The 21691-nt window shown below is 41.0% G+C and overlaps 1 protein-coding gene, 1 long non-coding RNA gene and 1 pseudogene across 17 annotated transcripts in view; 2 read left to right on the top strand and 1 right to left on the bottom strand.

Moving 5' to 3' along the window:
- The window catches only part of COBLL1 (cordon-bleu WH2 repeat protein like 1), a 159981-nt gene extending 153484 nt beyond the window's left edge, over positions 1-6497 (bottom strand). For all 13 annotated transcript variants that reach the window (XM_072810953.1, XM_072810954.1, XM_072810955.1 and 10 more), the window contains exons 1-2: positions 6387-6497; positions 5797-5887 (exon numbers count right to left, since the gene is read on the bottom strand). In XM_072810953.1, the coding sequence (XP_072667054.1) occupies positions 5797-5887; positions 6387-6396 (101 nt within the window). In that variant the 5' untranslated portion in view covers positions 6397-6497. The remainder of the gene's footprint in view (positions 1-5796; positions 5888-6386) is intronic.
- Positions 5262-21691, top strand: part of LOC140624239 (uncharacterized) — a 78289-nt gene continuing 61859 nt past the window's right edge. Inside the window, exons 1-2 of one of the 4 annotated variants that reach the window (XR_012023747.1) lie at positions 5262-5433; positions 6894-7077. This is a non-coding gene — a long non-coding RNA (uncharacterized lncRNA). Of the gene's footprint in view, positions 5434-6617; positions 7078-21691 lie in introns of those variants that run through there. The other 3 variants (XR_012023746.1, XR_012023744.1, XR_012023745.1) reach the window with 3 other exon arrangements.
- Positions 17705-18447, top strand: LOC140624137 (complement component 1 Q subcomponent-binding protein, mitochondrial-like; annotated as a pseudogene).

Genomic DNA, 21691 nt, shown 5'->3' with positions numbered 1-21691 from the left:
AGGAAAGAAAGGAAAGGAAAGAAAGGAAAGGAAAGAAAGAAAAGGAAAGAAAGAAAAGGGAGGAAAGAAAGAAAAGGAAAGAAAGAAAAGGAAAGAAAGAAAAGGAAAGAAAGAAAAGGAAAGAAAAGGAAAGAAAGAAAGGGGCACAATCAGGGCACAACATACGTTGGAAACCCAAATACCTTAATTCATCGCCAATGAAACCTGGAAATTCTGACCTTTGTAAACTTTTAATACTTTTAAAATTGTGATAAATCAAAATAGCACCAAGTTTTCAGCTTTCTAGGAGTTGAGTTTAATAGACTTTTTCCTCTCACTGTGGCGTTCTTTGCTGTCTTAATACTGAGATGACCATCCCAATTAAAGTACTTTGTCAAATTACTCCACATTTCAACTCTACGGCTTTTTTAGGTCTAAAGCCATTTAGCTTTAACTTATTTACATTTATAAACAGCATCATAAATTTAAACTATATGAAAATAATAATAATAATTACCCAAGCTCATGCTAGCATTTTCCTGGACTAGTCAGTTTTTGAGAAACTTTTCCAAGGGATTCATTCCTCAGATATGAAGTTTGTATGAAAACTGAAGACATTTGGCCCTTTATAAATAGTCCTGGGAAACTTCTCTCTCCCATACTTTTAGTTTATTTTTACTGTAACAGATGGGGAAAAAATTTAGCAAAGCAGTCATTAAAAAAAAAAAAAAAAAAAAAAAAGCCTTACAACAACTATCATACTAATGTTAGAACACTAAAAGCCTACAGATATGAAATATCTGTAACAACAACAAAAACATTTCCTGGAAATTATAAAGGCAGTTTGACTTAACTCATAAAGTAGGTATAGATTTCAAAGACCTAGATAGGAACTCCTTCAGCTTTGTTCCTAAATATCTTGACTATGTATTAGTCATTTTTCACCAAAGTGTCTCCAGCACATAAGTTTAGAACTTCTCTTTAAAATATATTCCAAAAAATAAAATATATTCCAACATCACGTTAAAATTCTGCAATGCTTGCCAAGGGATCACACCTGTCTTCCCTTAAACAAAAATCACCATTCTGCAAAATCTTACTATATTTTATGAAAACAGAACATGAATCATTTTGTTCCAATTTATATTTAAGTTCAGTACTTAGAAGTCCTCCTGCCAGTAAATAGTCCCTACTTCATTTATCAAGTTCATGAGTTAGGCCAAGAGGGTCAGCCACCTTTTTCTCTATAAGGCCACAAGGCAAGTATCTTTAGCTTTGCAGACCATATGATCTCCGTCTGGACCATTCAGCTGTGATGTGAAAGCAGCCATAGCCAATATGCAAAGGAGCAAGTATGGCTGTGTGCCAATAAACTCCACAGAAACAGAGGATAAGAAGTTAATATCCAGAATATATACAAAACTCCTAAAATTCAACCACCAAAAAAGCAAATCTGACCAAAAAAATAGAAAAGTAGAGTGGTGGCTCCCAGAGGGTGGGGGGGGAGAGGGGAGGAGGAGCTATGTTTAATGGGTATGCAGTTTCAGTTCTGCAAGATAAAAAAGAGTTCTGGAAATGGATAGAGGTGCTGGTTTTACAACAGTATGAATGTACCACTGAAGTGTACACTCTAAATTGTTTAAATCTTTTTTAAAAGATTTATTTATTCATGAGAGACACAGTGAGAGAGGCAGAGACACAGAGAGAAGCAGGCCCTAGGATCAAGCCCTGAGCTGAAGGAAGAGGCTCAACCACTGAGCCACCCAGGTGCCCGAAGATAAATCTTGTTTTATATATATATATATATATATATATATATATATTATTTATATTTATATAAATTACCACCCCTAAAAAATTACGATTAAAATACTGGAAATATGACCACCAAAAAAAAAAAATTACAATTAAAATACTGGAAGGCTCATTTCAGCCTTCTGGACTTACTTTGCTGGGCCATAGTGTGCTGATCATAGTTAGGCTATTGTACATTATTGTACATTAAGCTCTAAGCATAATGTTTTAAAGGTAACGTGAAAATACCATGTCTAATAACATCATGTTCCATTTTTTCCTGGGTTAGAGGATTTTTTTGGTAAAGCTCATAACATCAGGAGCCAACCTCCTAGTGCCTAGAAAAATGTGTCTTATATAGAGTAAGGGCTCACACGTTTTAATTAAATGAAAGCAGTTGTCTCAATAACATGAAGCTTGGCATTTATATTATGTAGATACACCGGGCATTTCAGTACTGTCATCAGGTCACTATTCAATATCCTCTAACACATTTAGAGGATATTAGACTTTGGACAAAAAGTCTAATATTACCTTAATTTCATTTTTCTTATCTGATAATCAAAAATTCCTATTTTTGAAATTACACTATAAATTTAACAGCTACCTAAAGGCACTCTAAATAAAAGTACTCTAGCCATTCAGAGTAATCCATAGTGGCAAACACTGGGTGCCAATATGCCTACTGAGGAAGAGAACAGGTTTGGGGATCAGATCTTGTTCCTGTTACTCTTTCATCACTTAAATATGTGTGGCTCTGAGTATGTTAGCTTAGCTCTCTGAGCCCCAGTTTCCACAACTGCAGAGTTAATATACGTACGTCTTCAGAATGAATTAGCAAATATATATTTTTAAATACCTAAATGGAATCTTTAAAGAAGCAAACTAAACCTGAAAATGAGTTGCCTAAAAATGATTAATAGCAAACCCCATTCCATTTCTCGCTTTACCTCCATTTCAGATGTTTGACAACTACTTAATCAACAGTTCTCAGATCTGATGGGACATCACAATCACTGGAGCAGCATTTAAAACCTCTCCACAGCTTGTCCCAGCCAGGACAAATAAAATCAGAATAGGTAGCAGGTGTGAGACCATGGGTGTTAATTTTAAAGATCCCTAGGTAATTCTCAGGTTGAAACCTCAGCTAAGGTACTCAACTTCTAAGTAGTTAATAAATGTTAGCTAAGAAGAATTCGGTTTATACAATCAGTAATGTTTTTAGAACGAGCAATGCATCCAAATAATAGCTTAAGAAAGTAGCTGCTAAATCGTTTAATTTTTTCTATGCTCTCAATGAACTCCATAGCTCCAAAGCTGCAAAATTATAAAAGTTTGTTTGTTTTTACCCTAGACCATTCCTGAAAATTTCAGAATCAAAACATTAAGGTCCTTCAAAGCAAGGTTAACTACCCTTTTGACATTTAAATTTCAATGAATTAAAAAAAGGTGGGGGGCAATAGGTCAGGGCAAGTAAACAACAAGCACTAGCAGTTCTAAAGATAATGTACCCAAACTGACTCTTTGAAATTTAAATGTATTTTATAGTGGTCAGAAAAAGAAGATTAAAAAATAAATGCCCTGAACTAGGCAACCGAAGTCCTGGGTTGTCCTTCAGGATTTGCCATTCATTTGTTCTGGAACTTGGGCAAAGTCACTCAGTGTCTCTAGGCTTCAGATTCTCATTTGTAAAATACAGAGTTGCACTAGATTTCTTTAAAATGACTTGTTACAACAATGTAAAATTTGGAAAATTACAGAGGGATTCTTTAGAGCCAGAGATATCCAAGGAGGACTAAACTAGGCCTCATAGGTTATTAGAGTCCTGAGTCACAGTTTAATTAGTTTTATAATAAGGAATTTACTTCCCAAACCCAATAATTTCTTTTAGCATATGGAGATTGCTCCCTGCCACCTCCCATATCGAAGATACTTCCCCCCCCCCTCCCAACTAAAATCATTTTTAATGTTCTGGGGTCTTTGAGAGAAAAAAAAGCAATACTGAATACGGACTATTCAACAAATAGAAAAGGTACTTGGGATATGCCAAGAGACAAGACAGAAAAGTAAAAGACAACATAATTTTCTTACTTATACTTTGCAAATATTGATCACTTCTCTAAACAATGCATGCAAGGTGAAATGGTATGGTGGGGGTGTTCCTCTAGATTAGACGTTGCAGCATTTTTGCTGATGTCCGTCCTTAAATTTGGAGAGAGGAGTGTCAAATTCCTTAAAAGTATTTTCTTCATAGTTGAATTAGATAAAGCAGTTTTGTACACTATTTTTCAAGAATGTATCAGTTTACCTCTTAAATTCTCAAAGGTGACATCTGAAGTATCTTAATTGTAGTCACGCTAATGAGACAGCTCTTTTCCACTCCTTCATCCCAAAGCCAACTGATCTCACTCACCTATTTTACTCAAAAGCATGGATCTCTGAACACCGGTAAGTCTATTTCACGTATATGCATACATTGTTTTAATCGTCCCTTCACCTAATCCATTTTCAAATCCCTGGGGTTTAATCCTGTCTTATTTTGTGGCACCCAACTACATTTCAGTATTCCTGAAAGTTGCCTCAGCTTCAACTTGCAAATCTCTGCAGTTCCACTTAGAGGCCCATGCTCCGATGATGATTAAGATCTTTCTACCAATAGATTTCTTTGCTCACACATCCTGATGCGAGAATAAATGGAAGAATGTATAATACTTAACAACGAAAACACTGGGAAAATAATAGGAACGGAAGTCAACAGTCACAGGGCTATTTGCAGAGGGCCGAAGATAATTCAAACAAATGAAAGAATTAATTCATACGCTACATGTTTCCTCTACGTAAGCATTATACTAAATATCTTTTATATTAGTCATGTGGCTTTGAGACTTTTCCATGTTTCCTCTAGACAACTGCCAACGTTCGCAGGGTCTCTGATGAACAGACACGCTGTGACTTGCCGCTAAGGAAACGCCTGTCATGTTCCAGGGAAAAATGACTTCTCTGCGCTTAAGAATAAAAAAAAAAAAAAAAAAAAACAACCAGGAAAAGGGCACAACGCTCATTCATTAGTTACAAAGTCGATTTTTCCTTAAACTTTCTTTCTGGAATGTTTGTGTTCTCTGCAGGGCACTGCTGCCTTCAGATGAACGCTCAGAAAGGAAAAGGGGCGGGGGGGGGGGGGGCCGGAGGGAAAGTCCGCCCGCATCAAGGGCTCCGCGAGCGCCCACCGTGAGCCTGTTTAGCAACACGAGGGTTAGTCTCAGGTAGGACTACCTGTTCCCATTCCTGTTTACCCAGACGCTCAGCGCGGGGACTGTCAGCAGACCTGGCAGGAGGCCGTGCCTCGTTCAGCATTAACCCGCCGTGTGACCCCCCCCCCCCCCCCGCCCGGGCTCGCGGGCCCCGAGCGTCGCTGTCCGCCGGGGGCGCCGGCCCCGCTCACCTGCCGCTCACCTGCCCGGCCCCCTCCGCGAGCGCCGGGTCCAGGTGCGGGCCGCCGCTCCTCCAGGGCTCAAACAAGGGGCTCTTTGTTAGTGGGCGCTGAGGACTCCCCGCCCGACCCCGGGCATTCCGCTGCCCTTCGGCAACTGCGAGCAGCCCCGAGCCCCCGGCGGCCCCTCCTCGCCCGGGGGTCGGGCAGGTACACGCTCCCCCCCGCCGGTGAGTCGGGCAGGTACACGCGCCCCCCCAGCGGGTAGGTCAGGCAGGTACACGCTCCCCCCCAGGTGGTGGGTCAGGCAGGTACACGCTCCCCCCAGGTGGTGGGTCAGGCAGGTACACGCGCCCCCCCAGGTGGTGGGTCAGGCAGGTACACGCTCCCCCCAGGTGGTGGGTCAGGCAGGTACACGCTCCCCCCAGCGGGTAGGTCAGGCAGGTACACGCGCCCCCCCAGGTGGTGAATCCGGCAGGTACCCGCTCCCCCCGCCCCCCCCCCCGGCGGCCCTCTCGCGGGTCCGGCAGGCAGGTACCCGCGCCCCCCGCAGGTGGTGGGTCAGGCGGGTACCCGTCCCCCGGGCAGCTTACCCCGCGGCGGCGTCCTGCGCGCTCCGGGCCGAGCGCTCCATGGCCCCGCGGGGCGCTGCGCGGGCTGCGGCTCCCAGGCGGCGCGTGGCTCCTGCGGGCGGAGAGGCCGCTGCTCAGGGCGGGACGCGCGGCTGCCCGAGGCCTGAGCGGGGCCGGCGGCGGGCGAGAGCCGAGAGCCCCGAGCCCCGAGCCCCGAGCCCCGGCCCCGGCCCCCGCCGCCCGCCACCTGCGGCCCGAGGCTCCGAGGTCGCGGCGGCCGCCCCCGCCCCAGGTCCCGGCGGCGGAAGGCGGCGCTGCAGCCCCCGCCCCGTGGGGCCGAGACCCGAGGGGCCGTCCCGGAGCGGGGGGGGGGGGGTGGAGGGAGCGGGGCTCGCGGGCTCCGGGCGGTCCGCGCCGACCGCAGGCCCCGGAGCTCCCGGCGCCGACCCGCCTTCCCGCCTTCCCGCCGCGGGGAGGCCTCCGGAGCGGGGCCCGGGCGGAGGCGAGGCGAGGCGAGGCGAGGCGAGGCGAGGCGAGGCGGAGGCGGCGGCCCTCCCTCCGCGGCCCTCCCTCCGGCCCTCCCTCCCCGCCGCCGGCCCTCCCGCGCTCACCCTGCCCCATGCCGCGGCCCGAGCTCCCGGGCTCGCCGCCACCTCCGCCGGGCAGCCCTCCAGAAGTGCCGGCGCGGCTGGGCGGCCTCGGAGCGCGAGGGGCAGCGAGCCGGGACCGCGGGGGGCGGGGGCGGGGGCGGGGGCCGAGGAGGACTCCCCCTCCCCCGGCTGGGGGCGGCGGGGCGGCGGGGGCGGCACCCCAGCTCCGGGCCGCGAGCGACAGGTGGGGAGGAGGGAGGTACCTGCGGGAGGCCCGCGGGCCCGGCTGCCGCCGAGAGCGCTGCAAACCCGCCGAGCGCCGCCCCGGCTCGACCTTCCGCCGCCGGGGCGCCTGGCTTGCCTGCTTTTCTTTCTTTTTTTTCCCCTTCCCTTCCCTTCCCCAACTTGACCTCTAAGCTTGCTATTCGGTTAAAAGCGCACCTGCGACACTGTGATTTTTCTAATCGGTGGCAGGTTTGAGCTTGCCCTGCCCTCAGACGCAGAGTTCTTTGCCTTCTTTTTAAACAGGCCACAGCTGTGACAGGAGGGCTGGAAGACGCTGAAGACCACCTCTTAACCAAGAACAAACTTAGATTTTTCTGCACCTCTTGGAAACGGTACAGGAATAAAGGGCCCACGGCCGCGGGCTGGTCTGTGCGTCTCCGTCCTCACGTGCACGCTCTCTAGCTGGTTCTCCGCACCTGACCAACAGGTACATTTGCGTGTCTTGCCTGTTGTAAGCGTCCATTGTAAAGTGCAAGTCATTTTTGATGGCTCCAAAAGCTTGCTTTCGGAAAAATAACGTGAAATTAAGAAATTAAACTACAGTTTAAGAATAAAGATGTTTCAAAAACAAAAACAAAAAAACTATTGCACAGACTAGGTGAAAGAGCGTCATAAAGGAGGCCTCTGCTGCAAAATTAGCATCAAGCAAAGGAATCTGTGTTAGCCGCTTCACCCTACTGATAGGCTAACCTTTGACAGCTGGCAAAAATTAAACTGCTATGTAAAATCAATGCTTGAGTGAATGCTCCTTCATATTTCAGCATTGTAGCTAATCAAAAAGATTGCTGAAATTAGCATACTAAATACCCAGCAATTTGCTATTTCTCTATTATGGGCAGTCATTACTATGTATTCCTTTCTGTGCATAGGACATTCCTTTCAATGTATCTTTCCATATGAAAAGGGGGGGGAGTGGTTTCTTTAGGTAGTGAAACACTATCAGAAAAAGTTGCATTTTAACATTTTACCTAATTTAAATATTAATCAATTAAATGTATCTGGCTTTTATTCTCTAAACTAAGGTTAAACAATTTCATGAATTAATCATGCCTCTAAAGGACTTACAGTTGCTTGCACAGACAATAACGCAAGCGTTGAGTAACAGTGAAACTAAAGTCTATTGACTTTCAGTCACAAAATCAACAGAATACTTTAATTAGTCTCAATCTTAATTTATGACATGCTGATAAATATTGACTCCATTAGTCTAACCTGAAACATAAAGCATTTTCATAATGTTTCCTAACTGCTGAAGGCGTTTTCAATGATCACCAATTTTTCCTGTCCTCCTAGTTTTAGGCGTAGGGGAGGATTACATTCTCCACCCCACTGAAATTAGGTATAGAATATAATTTGTTTTAGTAAATGTGAGCAAACATGAAACATTTCATTTCCTGGTGGAATCACTCAAGGGCCAGCACTTGACTCTATGCCCTCTTTCCTTGCTGTTGCAACCATGGAAGTGAATATTAAGATGCAAGGGCACAGGACTGAAGTATCCTGGATTTCCAAGCATTACTTAGCCTTCTTTAGGTATGACTGTGTTTGACAACTCTCCGAATCATCAATAGGCTGGATCTGATGTGCCTCTCATATGTTCCTAACCTATACCCCCCTAGAGTCTGCTAGTACAGAGTTCATTACCGAAACAGGAATCACAGTTGCTGTAACTACCTCCTCCCAATCCTCCCCTCTGGTTATGCTGAATTATTGCAAAATTACCCAGGTTTCCAAGATTTGGGTTGATTTCTCTGTGTTTGGAAATCTCCCCTCCTTCATTCCATCCAACCATTTTTAATGCATGTACTTAGGTATTTTCTCTTCTGAAAGACCTTACTGACTACATGGGTAGAATTAGCCCTTCCCTTTCTTAGCCCCAGGAAATTCTGTTACGTGGGGCCAGGCCCCATGATATTTTCAGTTTTCAGTTACACAGTAACTGGTGTGGGGGGTTGTGAACTTAAGGGTGCTTCTCTTAATGTGTCCTGAAAGGATTGTCCGGAACACCACAGGCTCTTTGCAAATATCTGTGGAATGAATAAAGGAGTGAAGAAATCATTTAAGACTCCATTCCCCCCGGGGGAATTTTAAGAGGCAAGTGGGACCTTAAATGAGGATAGGATTTTTCAAAAGGCCTATTCAAAAGAACTGGTAGACCATTTTAAATGAAACAGATAGTGAGTTTGTCCCTTCTGAGAGAGACTTATTCTCCATGTGGTTAGCTACCTGATGGGGTTAGTTTCAAAATCACCAGGTAGAAAGAAGATCCCTTTAGCTATATATCTCTTTGAATAATTTAGGTTTCAAATATTTGCTTGGAGACTATTAAAAGGGAAAAAGACTTAACATACTTAATAAAGCATATATGTGCCTGTATAAAAAGCAGACACTATAAAAAGAGCAATGCAAAAATTGTTAGAAAAATAGAATTGTGGGAACCCTGGGTGGCGCAGCGGTTTAGCGCCTGCCTTTGGCCCAGGGCGCGATCCTGGAGACCCGGGATCGAATCCCACATCGGGCTCCCGGTGCATGGAGCCTGCTTCTCCCTCGGCCTGTGTCTCTGCCTCTCTCTCTCTCTCTCTCTGTGTGACTATCATAAATAAATAAAAATTTAAAAAAAAGAAAAAAGAAAAAGAAAAATAGAATTAGGGAGGCCTGGGTGGCTCAGCCGTTGAGCATCTGCCTTCCACCCACGGTGTGATCCCAGAGTTCTGGGATCGAGTTCCACGTTGGGCTTCCTGCATGGGGCCTGCTTCTCCCTCTGCCTATGTCTGTGCCTCTCATGAATAAATAAATAAAATCTTTTTTAAAAATAGAATTGGAATTTGAATATTTTGTAAACTATTTGGGACAATGAAAAATTTTGTGATATTTAATTTTTTTAAGATTTTTATTTATTCATGAGAGTCACAGAGAGGGGGAGGCAGAGACAGAGGGAGAAGCAGGCTCCATGCAGGGAGCCCAATGTGGGACTTGATCCTGGGACAGGATCACACCCTGAGCCAAAGGCAGATAGATGCTCAACCGCTAAGCCACCCAGGCGTCCCTATTTAAGTATGTTTTTAAACAAGTATAAGTGCCACTGAAGAGAGTTATTTAAAACAAACAAAAAAAAATCATACATACATAATAGTTTGTTATTATTTTATCTTCTTATAGTGTTCTTATAATTTACAGAGTATTCCTACATAACTTAAAACATAAAAGGTGTTGGAGTGCGTGGGTGGCCCAGTTGGTTAAGCATCTGCCTTTGGTTCAGGTCATGACCTCAGGGTTCTGGTATGGAGCCTTGCATGATGTTGTGCTCTCCAATCAGTAGGGAGTCTACTCTCTCACTCTCCCTCTGTGCACTCTCTCTCAAATAAAATCTTTTTTTTATTTTTTTAAAGATTTTTATTTATTTATTCATGAGAGACACAGAGAAGCAGAGACATAGAGGGAGAAGCAGACTTCTCACAGGGAGCCCGATGTGGGACTCGAACCCCCAACTGGGATCATGCCCTGAGCCAAAGGCAGACGCTCAACGGCTGAGCCACCCGGGAGTCCCAAATAAAATCATTAAAAAAAAATAAAATAAAAACATAAAAAATTTTGTTGAAGTCAGTGTCATCCATATAAACATTCCATGAGAGAGCTTTAACCTGAAGTACCCAAATGCCTTTTTCTTTCCAGGAATTTAAGACAGGTTTCTATTTCGTCACTGCTGTCTCTGTCTTTGTGGTTGGCATATCTGCTTTTCCTTCCTCTCTTATTTATCATTTTATTACCTTCTACTTTCAAACTGCCCGGTAATTGTTTCATAGGTAAAAATAATTTAATAGATATATTTTTGTTGAAATATTGTAGTTTCTTTAATACAGATAGAACTATTTCATGAAAAAATTTTCTTGATCTTTTTATTTGAGGGAAAACTTTTTTCTCTTTGCATTTAAGACAGAAATCTTTGCAGGAATATGTGAAAAATGATAAAGTTTTGGGACACCTGGGTGGCTCAGTGGTTGAGTGTCTGCCTTAAGCTCCAGTCATAATCCCAAGGTCCTGGGATCAAGTTCTGAATCAAGTTCCCTGCAAGGAGCCTGCTTCTCCCTCTGCCTGTGTCTCTGCCTGTCCATCTGCGTCTCTCATGAATAAATAAATAAAATCTTTTTTTTAAAATGATTTAAAGTTTTTTAAATGATTGCATGTTTATCTAATATCTAATGTATGTAATTATAATAAAACTTAGTAGTTTTGTCCATTGAAATTACTTCCAGAGCAATTGTTTGTTACGTTTATTTAAAAGCAAAACAGGGCAATCCGGGTGGCTCAGCGGTTTGGCGCCGCCTTCAGCCCAGGGCGTGATCCTGGAGTCCTGGGATCAAGTCCCACATCGGGCTCCCTGCATGGAGCCTGCTTCTCCCTCTGCCTGTGTCTCTGCCTCTCTCCTCTCTCTCTCTCTCTCTCTCTCTCTCTCTCTCTCTCTCTCTCTCATGAATAAATAAATAAAATCTTAAAAAAATAAAAAATAAAATAAAAGCAAAACAGGGGCCATCCATTTCTGTTAGCAAGGACGTTGGGTTTGAGGTAGGTGTTAAGGAGAATAACTACCATGACTTCAAGTACTTTGATGAAACCTCAGATGCGAGGCCTTCTGGCCAAGCATCTGCGATTTCATAACGTTGGGGCCTTCGCAGTATCCCTGGGGTTTTTTTCTATAAGTTTGCTGTGGCCTAACCAAGAAAGAAGGAATATGCAGATTTCTACAGAAATTATGATTCCATGAAAGATTTTGAGGAAATGAAGAAGGCTGGTATCTTTCAGAGTGCAAAATGAATTTGGAATATAAAGAATTTCTTTGGGTTGCATTTTATTAAAGCTTGTCACTTAACTGTCCTGTGTTCCTGAGCTATGAAACATGAACACTGGGTTATGGAATAGTTTCTCTTAATAAACAACAAAAAAAAAATAAAAATTAAAATTAAAAAAATGTTTAAAAAGCAAAACAGGGATACCTGGCTGGCTCAGTCAATGGACCATGCAACTCTTGACCTCAGAGTCATGAGTTGAAGCCCCACATTGGGTATAGAGAGCTTACTTAAAACAAAACAAAAAATTAAAAGCAAATACAATAACTAAAGTTTGTATTGTTTATGTAGTTTTTAATAACCATGGTAATCATAGCCATTTTTATGTGTAAAGAATACTCATAAATGTATGCTATGTGAAATAAATAACACTCAAAAAAAAAGAAATAACACTCAAATGAAATGGTAATATAATGACTATATATATTAAAGATTTTACTTGGGATCCCTGGGTGGCGCAGCGGTTTGGCGCCTGCCTTTGGCACAGGGCGTGATCCTGGAGACCCGGGATCGAATCCCACGTCGGGCTCCCGGTGCATGGAGCCTGCTTCTCCCTCTGCCTGTGTCTCTGCTTCTCTCTCTCTCTCTCTGTGAGACTATCATAAATAAATAAAAATTTATAAAAAAAATAAATAAAGATTTTATTTATTTATTTATTTGAGAATGGGCGAGAGAACAGGAAAAGGGTGATGGGCAGAGGGAGAAGCAGACTCCCCACTGGGAAGGGAGCCCAGTGTGGAACTTAATCCCACAACCCCAAGATGCTGACCTGAGTCAACCACCCAGTGCTTAATACATTACCTCCTCCTTAAGTATTGTAGATCACACATGATTTTAGAGGGTATTTGAATGTGGAAGATCTTACATTTTTCATAGTTTTATTTATACTGTTAAACAGAAGAAAGAAGTCATAGTTGGCTATAACATTTCTAAAATATCAGTAAATCCATTTTTTTCTCTATCAAGTTTAACTTTTGCTTATATCAGAGTTTGAAGAAAATAATAGCAGTACTATTTATAGAATAACAATGTAAATTGAGCTTTTCATGGCCTTTTGTTTGGAATTATCACGTTATACCATTTATCTTTTGGGGGGTCATTTATACTAGAGACTAAAAGTACTGAAATAAATGATTTCTTGTCAAATTTAATGAGTTTTTAACTTATATTTTATATTTTAAAACCTAGAAAATCACTGTATATTTTCTTAGCATAGAATTTCCAAGTAGAGGGATACCTGGATGGCTCAGTGGTTGAGCATCTGCCTTTAGCTCAGGTCATGATCCCAGAGTCCTGGGATCGAGTCCCACAACATGCTCCCAGCAAGGAGCCTGCTTCTCCCTCTGCCTATGTCTCTGCCCCTTCCTCTGTGTCTCTCATGAATAAATAAATAAAAATCTTTTTTAAAAAAGAATTTCCAAGTAGATTATATATTTATGAATTAAATTCTGTATAAAGGGAGTATTTATTGAATATTTGTAAAAACCTAACATTGGGTTAGAGAAACAAAGATGGCAAAGATACTGCCTCTGCCCTGGAGGGACTATCAGACAACTGGGTTCATCAAAAATATTTTTGTGGGATTCAATCAAGTGAACATCTAGAAAAAATTGGTCAATAATCATTGTAGGATCCCTTATCTCTCTTCCAATAGATAAAATTACACATTATTGCAAACCTAATTATCAAAAGAAGAAATGCCTGAGTTTTGTATGCTATACCTCTTATATAAATGGTACTATATTTCTATATTATCATATACATTTCTAAGTGAAGGCTCTTATTAACATGCACACATTCCAGGATAGAGGTGAGGCCTCTGGAAACATGCATGGGCATGCAGACATGTAAAGTATTTCGTACTATAGCCATGCAGGAGGCAGAGTTTTCCGTGCCCATCCAAATTCCAAGCTGCAGATTCTGATATATCGACAAGTTATCTAAAATCTCTTTTCTTATTCCCTCTATGATGTCCTTTCATCAAAATTAATTTCTATTTCTGGATTCTATAATTCTGTTATTCGTTGGCAATAATTGCCTTACTCATTGCAAAATGATGAGCCCTTTTATGTCCTTAAAGTATCAGCTCTGTTAAAAGTAACCTTGTGATTTACATTTTATTTTTTTTTATTTTTTTTTTTTGTGATTTACATTTTAAACACCGTTCTTATATGGATGTTTTCTTTTCTTAGAAACAAAACCAAAAAACAGGCTAAAGACCAAAAAGTAAATTCAAATTATATCTATTTGATATAATTAAATATTTGTATTTAGCGTTTAAATATTGCCTGTTGAATTGTTACTATAGATGGGAGCTACTTTTCTTCCTTAAGGAGCTTGGGAAGCCCTTAACTACTTGTCAGTTTTCATACATCTCAAAGTGTAAAACTTTGAGTGAGGCAGCCACTGACTCTGGCTTTACAGACATAAGACCTAACAAGTCTCAGCATATTTCATTTTGCCAGGGCTCCTCATTCAACTCCTCTGCCTTTTCTCTTGGGAGGCTGAGCATGTGTGTGGTTAACTAAGTACCACAGCAGTTAAGAGCTCAGGCTCTGGAGCCAGACAGATTTGGGTTCACATCCCTGGCTTGGTCACTCACTATCTGGGTAACATTAGGAGACTTACTGTTTCTGAGGAAGAATAAGCATCCAGTGAAGGCAAAATAAATATCCAGTAAGGGTGATGGAAACGTTTTCTTAAAGAATGGGAACCACCTGCGTCTTGGTTAGGGCTGGTCTGTAGAACAGAAGTCTTCCTGCTTCAATCTGAGGACTTCTAGCTTCTTGTACCTGTGATGACCTTGGTCAAGTCATTCAACTATTGAATCTTCAATTTCCTTATCTCTGTAATGAGTCTGAGTTCTTTTTCTCTCCATCTGCATTGAGTAATCAAGCTCATTGCATTACAAACTATTGAATTGGGACACTTGGATGGCTCACAGATTAAACATCTGCCTTTGGCTGAAGGTGTGGTCCTGTCTCTGCCTCTCTCTCTCTCTCTCATGAATAAATAAATAAATAAAATCTTTAAAAATAAATAAAAATAAAAACTATTGAATTTATTTATACAGACTATTACTAACAAAACTTCATGTTATAACACCTTGCAAAGTGCTTTCATTCACTGAGTCTAGTTTGAGCCCTTTAAGAGTTTGCGCAGATAAACACTCATGTCTGTATTTTACAGTTCCAGGAATTGAAGCAAATGACTTGCCTGAGGACTCAATGCTAGTGAAGTGGCAAAACCAGGAACAAAAGCTATTTTTTTGTTTTATTATTTTTAGTAACATTATAGTTACCTTGCTGCAAGGATAAAAGATTAGTGCACAGAAAACTAATGTTACTATATAAATATCATGCTGAATATCCTTTCCCATCTCTGAATCCTAGGCCAAAGGTACTGGCTACCTAAGCCTGCCTTGCCTTGTCCCAAAAGACCTACTTTAGTTTGGGGAGACTTTGAAATTGTGGATGTTTCCATTCTCATCCAAGAAATATGAAGGTCAGAAAGAAACACAAAAATTTAAAGATGATTAGAAATTCAGATGCATTCTGGCGTGAGCTACCCTTGACCTAACTTAATTACACTACATACCCCCTCCCCCCCCCGCCCCGCTACTTATAAGGAAAAACAAACTACCTGAGAATATAAAAGGCAGCCAGTCGAGGAAAATAACTCACAAACTATATATTTGGAGTATGGATGGTATGATGGAAAAAGCACACCACCAAAAGTCCAGCTAAAGTAATAGACACTTGGTCGGATGAGCACTGGGTGTTATAATATATGTTGGCAAGTCGAATTTCAACGAAAGCAAATTTTTAAAAAATAATAATAAATAAAAAATAAAGTAATAGAAATTACTATATCTAGCACATATCAGGCATAGTGTTTTTGATTTTTTGGTCATTAATTAGTGGCTATTTTAATTATTTTGCCCTGGTGACTGTGGTAGAAATGGAAAAATGTGATAGAAAAGCAGAAAAGGGTGGAACTATAAACTAATTGTGTATATGTGAGGGTGTCAACTTTGAGTCTTTTTATATGTAAATGGAAAAAATAATGCCTGTTTTGTTCACAGACTGAATAGAATGTCTAGCACATCAAGGGTACTCAAGCATCATTCAGACCATACAAGTCTAAGTCTGATTAAAAAGGTACTGGAAGGGACACCTGGGTGGCTTAGTGTTTGAGCAGATATCTCACAGCTCAGGGTGTGACACTGGGCGTTCTGGGATTGGGTCCCAGGTCCTGGCATCGGGCTCCCCCCCCCCCCCCCGCCCCGTTCCCCAGGGAGGCTACTCTGCCTCTCTCTGTCTCTCTTATGAATAAATAAATAAAATCTTAAAAAAAAAAAAAAAAAGATACTTGAAAAAAGTAGTAGAAGGAGCTTTGCAGATTACTGTTGAGGAAAATATTTCCTTCTGGGTACATAGCATTTATCAGACATCACAAGATACTTAGGTAGGAGATTATTTGTGTGAGGTGATTTTCTTTGGTGTGTTTTTATATGATTTTATATTTATGGGAACTACTGTATAAATTTCAGTTGGTATATATTTTCTAGATCCTTACAGTTTTTTGTTGTAATCAATAAGGTGGATAACTTTGGTCACCTAGAACAAATATTCTCATACAGAGATCTGAGGATATACTAAGTGTATAGTTACCTTTGGAATAAAAACATGAAAGTGGAATTAAGATGGTCTTTGTGAGGGTACAAAAGGAGTGATATATAACCGTATCAGTTTTAACCTCTGAATTCCCTGACTGCATGGAAACTACTTATGACAATCCATTACCTTTTATTTGGAATGTTACTAAAACATTGTTTTACACCAGGCAAACGTGAGGCTACTTTTTATATATTTTGATTTGGATTAAGTATTGCCTCATAGCTCCAGGCATGATTCTTGTGCATGTTATAAATTTTGCAATCTGTCAATGCTATAGAACAAGCTGAGCTATTGCTAAGACTATTTCAACACCCAAGAACTTCCTTCTAATTCTTTCTGAACTATCTCACTTTTTAAAATATATATATATATATATATATATATTTATATATATATATATATATATATATAAATGTTAAAGGAAGTTGAAGAATTTAAAAAGTAAGTTAGAGGCAGCGCGGGTGGCTCAGTGGTTTAGCGCCACCTTCAGCCCAGGTCCTGATCCTGGAGACCCAGGATCGAGTCCCATGTTGGGCTCCCTGCGTGGAGCCAGCTTCTCTCTCTGCCTCTCTCTCTCTCTCTCTCTCTTTCTCTTTCTCATGAATGGATAAATAAAATCTTTTTAAAAAGTAAGTTAGTAGAACATGCTAATGGTAGTTTTGGGATACAATCCTTTCATTTATTAGTTCTGTGCTTCAAATGACAATAGCTGTAGAATTCTAACAGGAAAAAAACAATAAATTACCTATTATTTCACCATTAGCATGTCTTTAAATTTCAAAGTCAAGGCAGTTCAATGAAGCTAGTCATTTTACAATTATAGTTTTGTTAGTGGGAATTCATAAGCCCTTTATCTGAAGGAAAGTTTGGAAAATAACTTCATATCTTTTAGTTTTTTTATCAGTAAGAAAGTGGTAGGGACGCCTGGGTGGCTCAGCGGTTGAGCATCTACCTTTGGCTCAGGAGGTGATCCCAGGGTCCCAGAATCAAATCCCATATCAGGCTTCCCACCGGGAACCTGCTTCTCCCTCTGCCAATGTCTCTGTCTCTCTCATGAATAAATAAATAAAATTTTAAAAAATAAAAATAAGACAGTGATAAATTGGTATGATATTCTATGTTGCAAGATTTGAATAATGAATAAAAACAATTGTACTGGGCAGTCCGGGTGGCTCAGCAGTTTAGCGCCGCCTTCAGCCCAGGGCATGATCCTGGAGACCGGGGATCAAGTCCTGTGTCGGGCTCCCTGCATGGAGCCTGCTTCTCCCTCTACCTGTGTCTCTGCCTCTCTCTCTCTCTCTCTCTCTGTGTCCCTCATGAATAAATAAATAAAATCTTAAAAAAAAAAAAAACACAATTGTACTCTATTAAAAAATCTGTCACAGAAGGAATAATACAATGTTAAATCTGAGAAAGAGCCATCATTACATTTATTGGAAAACTGTCAGATTTAGTAAATAAAAACACCCAGGGACGACACTTTTGGAGGCTCACGGATCAGATCCTTGAGCCTAGGTGGCCCTTCACGCCTGCACTTGTCAGCTGCTGTGCTATGTGCCCCACATGCTGGGCTTGGCCATGCCTGGACTCTGTGCCACACCCACCCCACTGCCCTGGCCATGCATGTGGCCCTTTGGACTGCTCGGTGTGTACATGGGCCGGGTGCAGCTGTGGCACCCTGCACTTCTAGGAGGACAAAATTTTGAATTCCTAAATGATGAAGTTAAGGAGGAAAAAAAGATACGGAAGCATAAGTCCCTTCCCAAGATGTCTGGAGGTTGGGAGCTGGAAGTGAATGGGACAGAAGCTAAATTACTGCAGAAAGTTGCTGGAGAAAAGATCACTGCCACTTTAAACATCCCCAATAGCATCCTGCCAACATTTGATGGGAAGGAGGAGCCCAAAGTTGGGGAACCAGAGCCTGGATTGACCTCTACTCTTAATTTTGTGGTTGAAGTTATAAAGAAGGGTGGCAAGAAGACCCTGGTACTGACTGGACTGTCACTAACCAGAAGATGAGGTTAGGCAAGAAGAGGAGGAGAATTTTCTCCATCAGGGAAATGAGCGTTCAGTCCATTGGTGAGTCTGTGTGAAAGAATGCTCAACACCAATTCCATGGACCCGGCCTTCTATGACCACCTGATAGATTTCCTGGCCGGCTGAGGGGTGGCTAACACTATTGCAAAAGAGTTGGTGATGCTCAGCACAGCCCTGAAGCACCAAGAATACATTAATTTTCTCAAAGATCCCAAAAGTTTTGTCAAGAGCCAGTAGAGCAGACAAGACATTGAACATCTTAAATGTATGGCAGGCTTTGGCCTGGGAACAGACCTACCCCGAAATCAGTTACACATGTGCTTGGAGATGGCTTTCAGCCTGATATCCCAGAAAGTAATCCAAACTTAAACTATTTCCTTTGCCCTCTTATTTACTATTCATTTATTTCCTCTCTACAAATCTGTTATTCCTAGATATTTGTATAACATAATGATGGCCAATAAAATTGGTTTATCTCCTCCAAAAAGAGAAAATAAAACAGGATGCCAAGTTAAATTTGAATTTCAGATAACAGTGAATAATTTTTGGCATGAGTATGCCCCCATGCAATATTTCGTTATGCAAAATAATTATTTGTTGTTTATCTGAAAGTCAAATTTAACTGGCATCCTGTCTTTTATCTGGCAATTCTACCCTAAAGGTATCCTAATTCTTTTTAAAAGGCACATAGCTAACTAAATGCTGACACAGGAATAGGATCTGAACAGTTAAGGAGTTTACAGATGCTGCTGCAAAGGATTGTTATATAGTAGCATGTTTTAGAAAATAAAATAACTATATTTCATAATCATAACTTCATAAGAAACTGGAAACAAGGTAGCTGTTTACAATGGAAACCTTTGAATCTATTGATTCTAGTTACCAAGCTCTGGAAGCAGGCCACCAACATTAGGACAGTTGGGAGTTTCCTGAGGAACACTATATGCTGCTTGCCTCAAGTATTTGCCAATGGGTTGCAAGTTATAAAGACATTCAATTTTATCTACATTTCCTTCTTCCTTGATTTCTGATATCGATTGTGTCACTTTTTTTTCATTCCAAACATGTTTATTTATGTCTTCCATCTTTTATTCTTGCTAATTTTCCCAGAGACATGTTGATTTTATAAGACTTCAATAACCAACTTTTGGCTTTGTGGTTCTCCACTGCATGTTTATTTCCAAATTTTGAAAATGCAATCCAACCCATTGCTTTGTGAAATGGCCCCTGGGTAAAGGTAAAATTGGGGTTAGATATCAATTTATTAGGCATGTTATAGAGATGATACAGCCCTGAGTGAAGGCACCAATGTTTTAGGTGCCTCCTAAATCTAATAATCTTTGTTTTTGAGAGCTGTGTTATTTAGCGAGAATAGTAGTTGTAGCCAGATCCAAATTACAACCTTCTTTTTTTAATAAAAATATTCCTTAGAAATATGAAGCAAGAAAACATGATGAAAAATAAAAGATCTTAAAATTCTATAAAAGAGATTTTATTAACAATGCAAACTACAGCACATGGTACCTCCCAGCAAGCCATAAAAAGAAAATCTCTTAGTAATGTTGTGGTGATAATACATTTGATAGTTGTTATATTTATTGTAAGTTGTAAAGAGCTCTATATATTTTAAAGATATAATTAATTCTTGTGACATGCTTATAAGGCAAAGAGAAGACATAATTATTCTTATTTTAAAGATGAATAAAAGACAGCCCAAATTTATTAGAGGATTTCCCAAGGACACAAATAGTGGATGAGTAGTGCTTAAGGCTGCACATTTTTAGCAGGGAACACAGTACATTGGCTTACCTGAGTCTCAGGAACTATTTTTAAATTATTTAAGGAATATAACATTATTTTCAGTTATTTTAATATTAGATTAAATTTATTCTAATTACTGGGGTGCCTGGATGGCTCATTGGGTTAAGCATCTGCCTTCAGCTCAGGTCCTGATCTCAGGATCCTGGGATCCAGCCCAGAGACAGGCTCCCTGCTCAGCAGGGAATATATTTCTCCCTCTACCTTTCCCTCTCCCTCTGCCCCTTCCCCAACCTGTGCACTCTCTCTCTCAAATAAACAAAATCTTTTTTAAAAAAGTTATTCTAATTACTCATAATGTATTAATATTATTAGAATAACTATAAAAATAAAAGTAAAAATTTGAATGTTAAATCAAAATATTTTTCAAATTTCTCTTGTAAAAACAACCAATCATGCTAGATGGCATATCCAGGGATCCCTGGGTGGCGCAGTGGTTTGGCGCCTGCCTTTGGCCCAGGGCGCGATCCTGGAGACCGGGGATCGAATCCCACATCAGGCTCCCGGTGCATGGAGCCTGCTTCTCCCTCTGCCTATGTCTCTGCCTCTCTCTCTCTCTCTCTCTGTGACTATCATAAATAAATAAAAATTAAAAAAAAAATAGATGGCATATCCAAAGGTACTATTTTATAGGAAAAGACAATATACAGATAAAGTCTTTAACACCTTAAACTAGATGTCAAAGTCAGTAACTGTGATGTAGTTTTTGCAGTACTGTTGTTGGGGTCAGGAGTCAAGAGCCAAGAAAGAATTCTTGAGACATCTTCAGTGCAAGAAGGTGGCTTTATCAAACCATGAGGACAGGACCCAAGGACAGAATGAGCTGCTGCCCCAGGACAGTGAGAGACAACCCATTATATGCTTTGGGGTTGGGGGAAGTAAAAAGATGAGGGGAGTTCCAAAAGAATTTTCATATGCTAAAGAAGACTCACAGGATACTGGAGGCCTTGCTATTGTCAAATTAAAGTGTTTTTTTTTCCCTCTAGCAAGGCATTAACATTAAGACTGTGGGAAGTTTCCTGGAGGAACATTATGTCCAGCCTGCTTCAAGTATTTGTCAATGGCTGCAGGTTAGAAGGTCAATTAATTTTATCTACATTTCCTTCTGCTTTTGTTTCCCACATCAACTGTGTATATTGAGATCCCTAAAGAAACGATGAATGGATAAATCACTTTTTAAAAGAATAAATCAAACTGTCATTTATTTTTGTCATATTATTTAAGCTTGCTAAAGCTAACTTTATTGTGTTAAAAGTTCACAGGAGATGATATTAAGTACTTAGGATTTTGAGTTTTGTTGACTAAATGGGGAGAAATTGAGGAGCTATTAAAAGAACAGCTGATGGCGCCTGGGTGGCTTCCTCATTTAAAGCCTAGGACTCTTGATTGCTGCACAGGATGTGATCTCAGGGTCCTGAGATCCAGCCCCATGTGGGGCTCTACACTAGACTTGGACCTACTTAAGATTCTCTCTCTCTCCCTCTCCCTCTGTCCCTCCTTCTGCTCAAGTGCTCTCTCTGTCTCCCTCTCTCACATAAATAAATACATACATACATACATACATACATACATAAATAAATAAATAAATAAACAAACAAACAAACAAACAAACATCCTTGAAAACAACAGCTGGGTGAGGAGTGGGAATATTTTAGGGTCTAGT

This window comes from Canis lupus, chromosome 34, assembly GCF_048164855.1.
Source record: "Canis lupus baileyi chromosome 34, mCanLup2.hap1, whole genome shotgun sequence".
Taxonomy (NCBI): Eukaryota; Metazoa; Chordata; class Mammalia; order Carnivora; family Canidae; genus Canis; species Canis lupus.
Note: the sequence above shows the minus strand (reverse complement) of the source record. Positions and strands in the feature narration are given on the sequence as shown.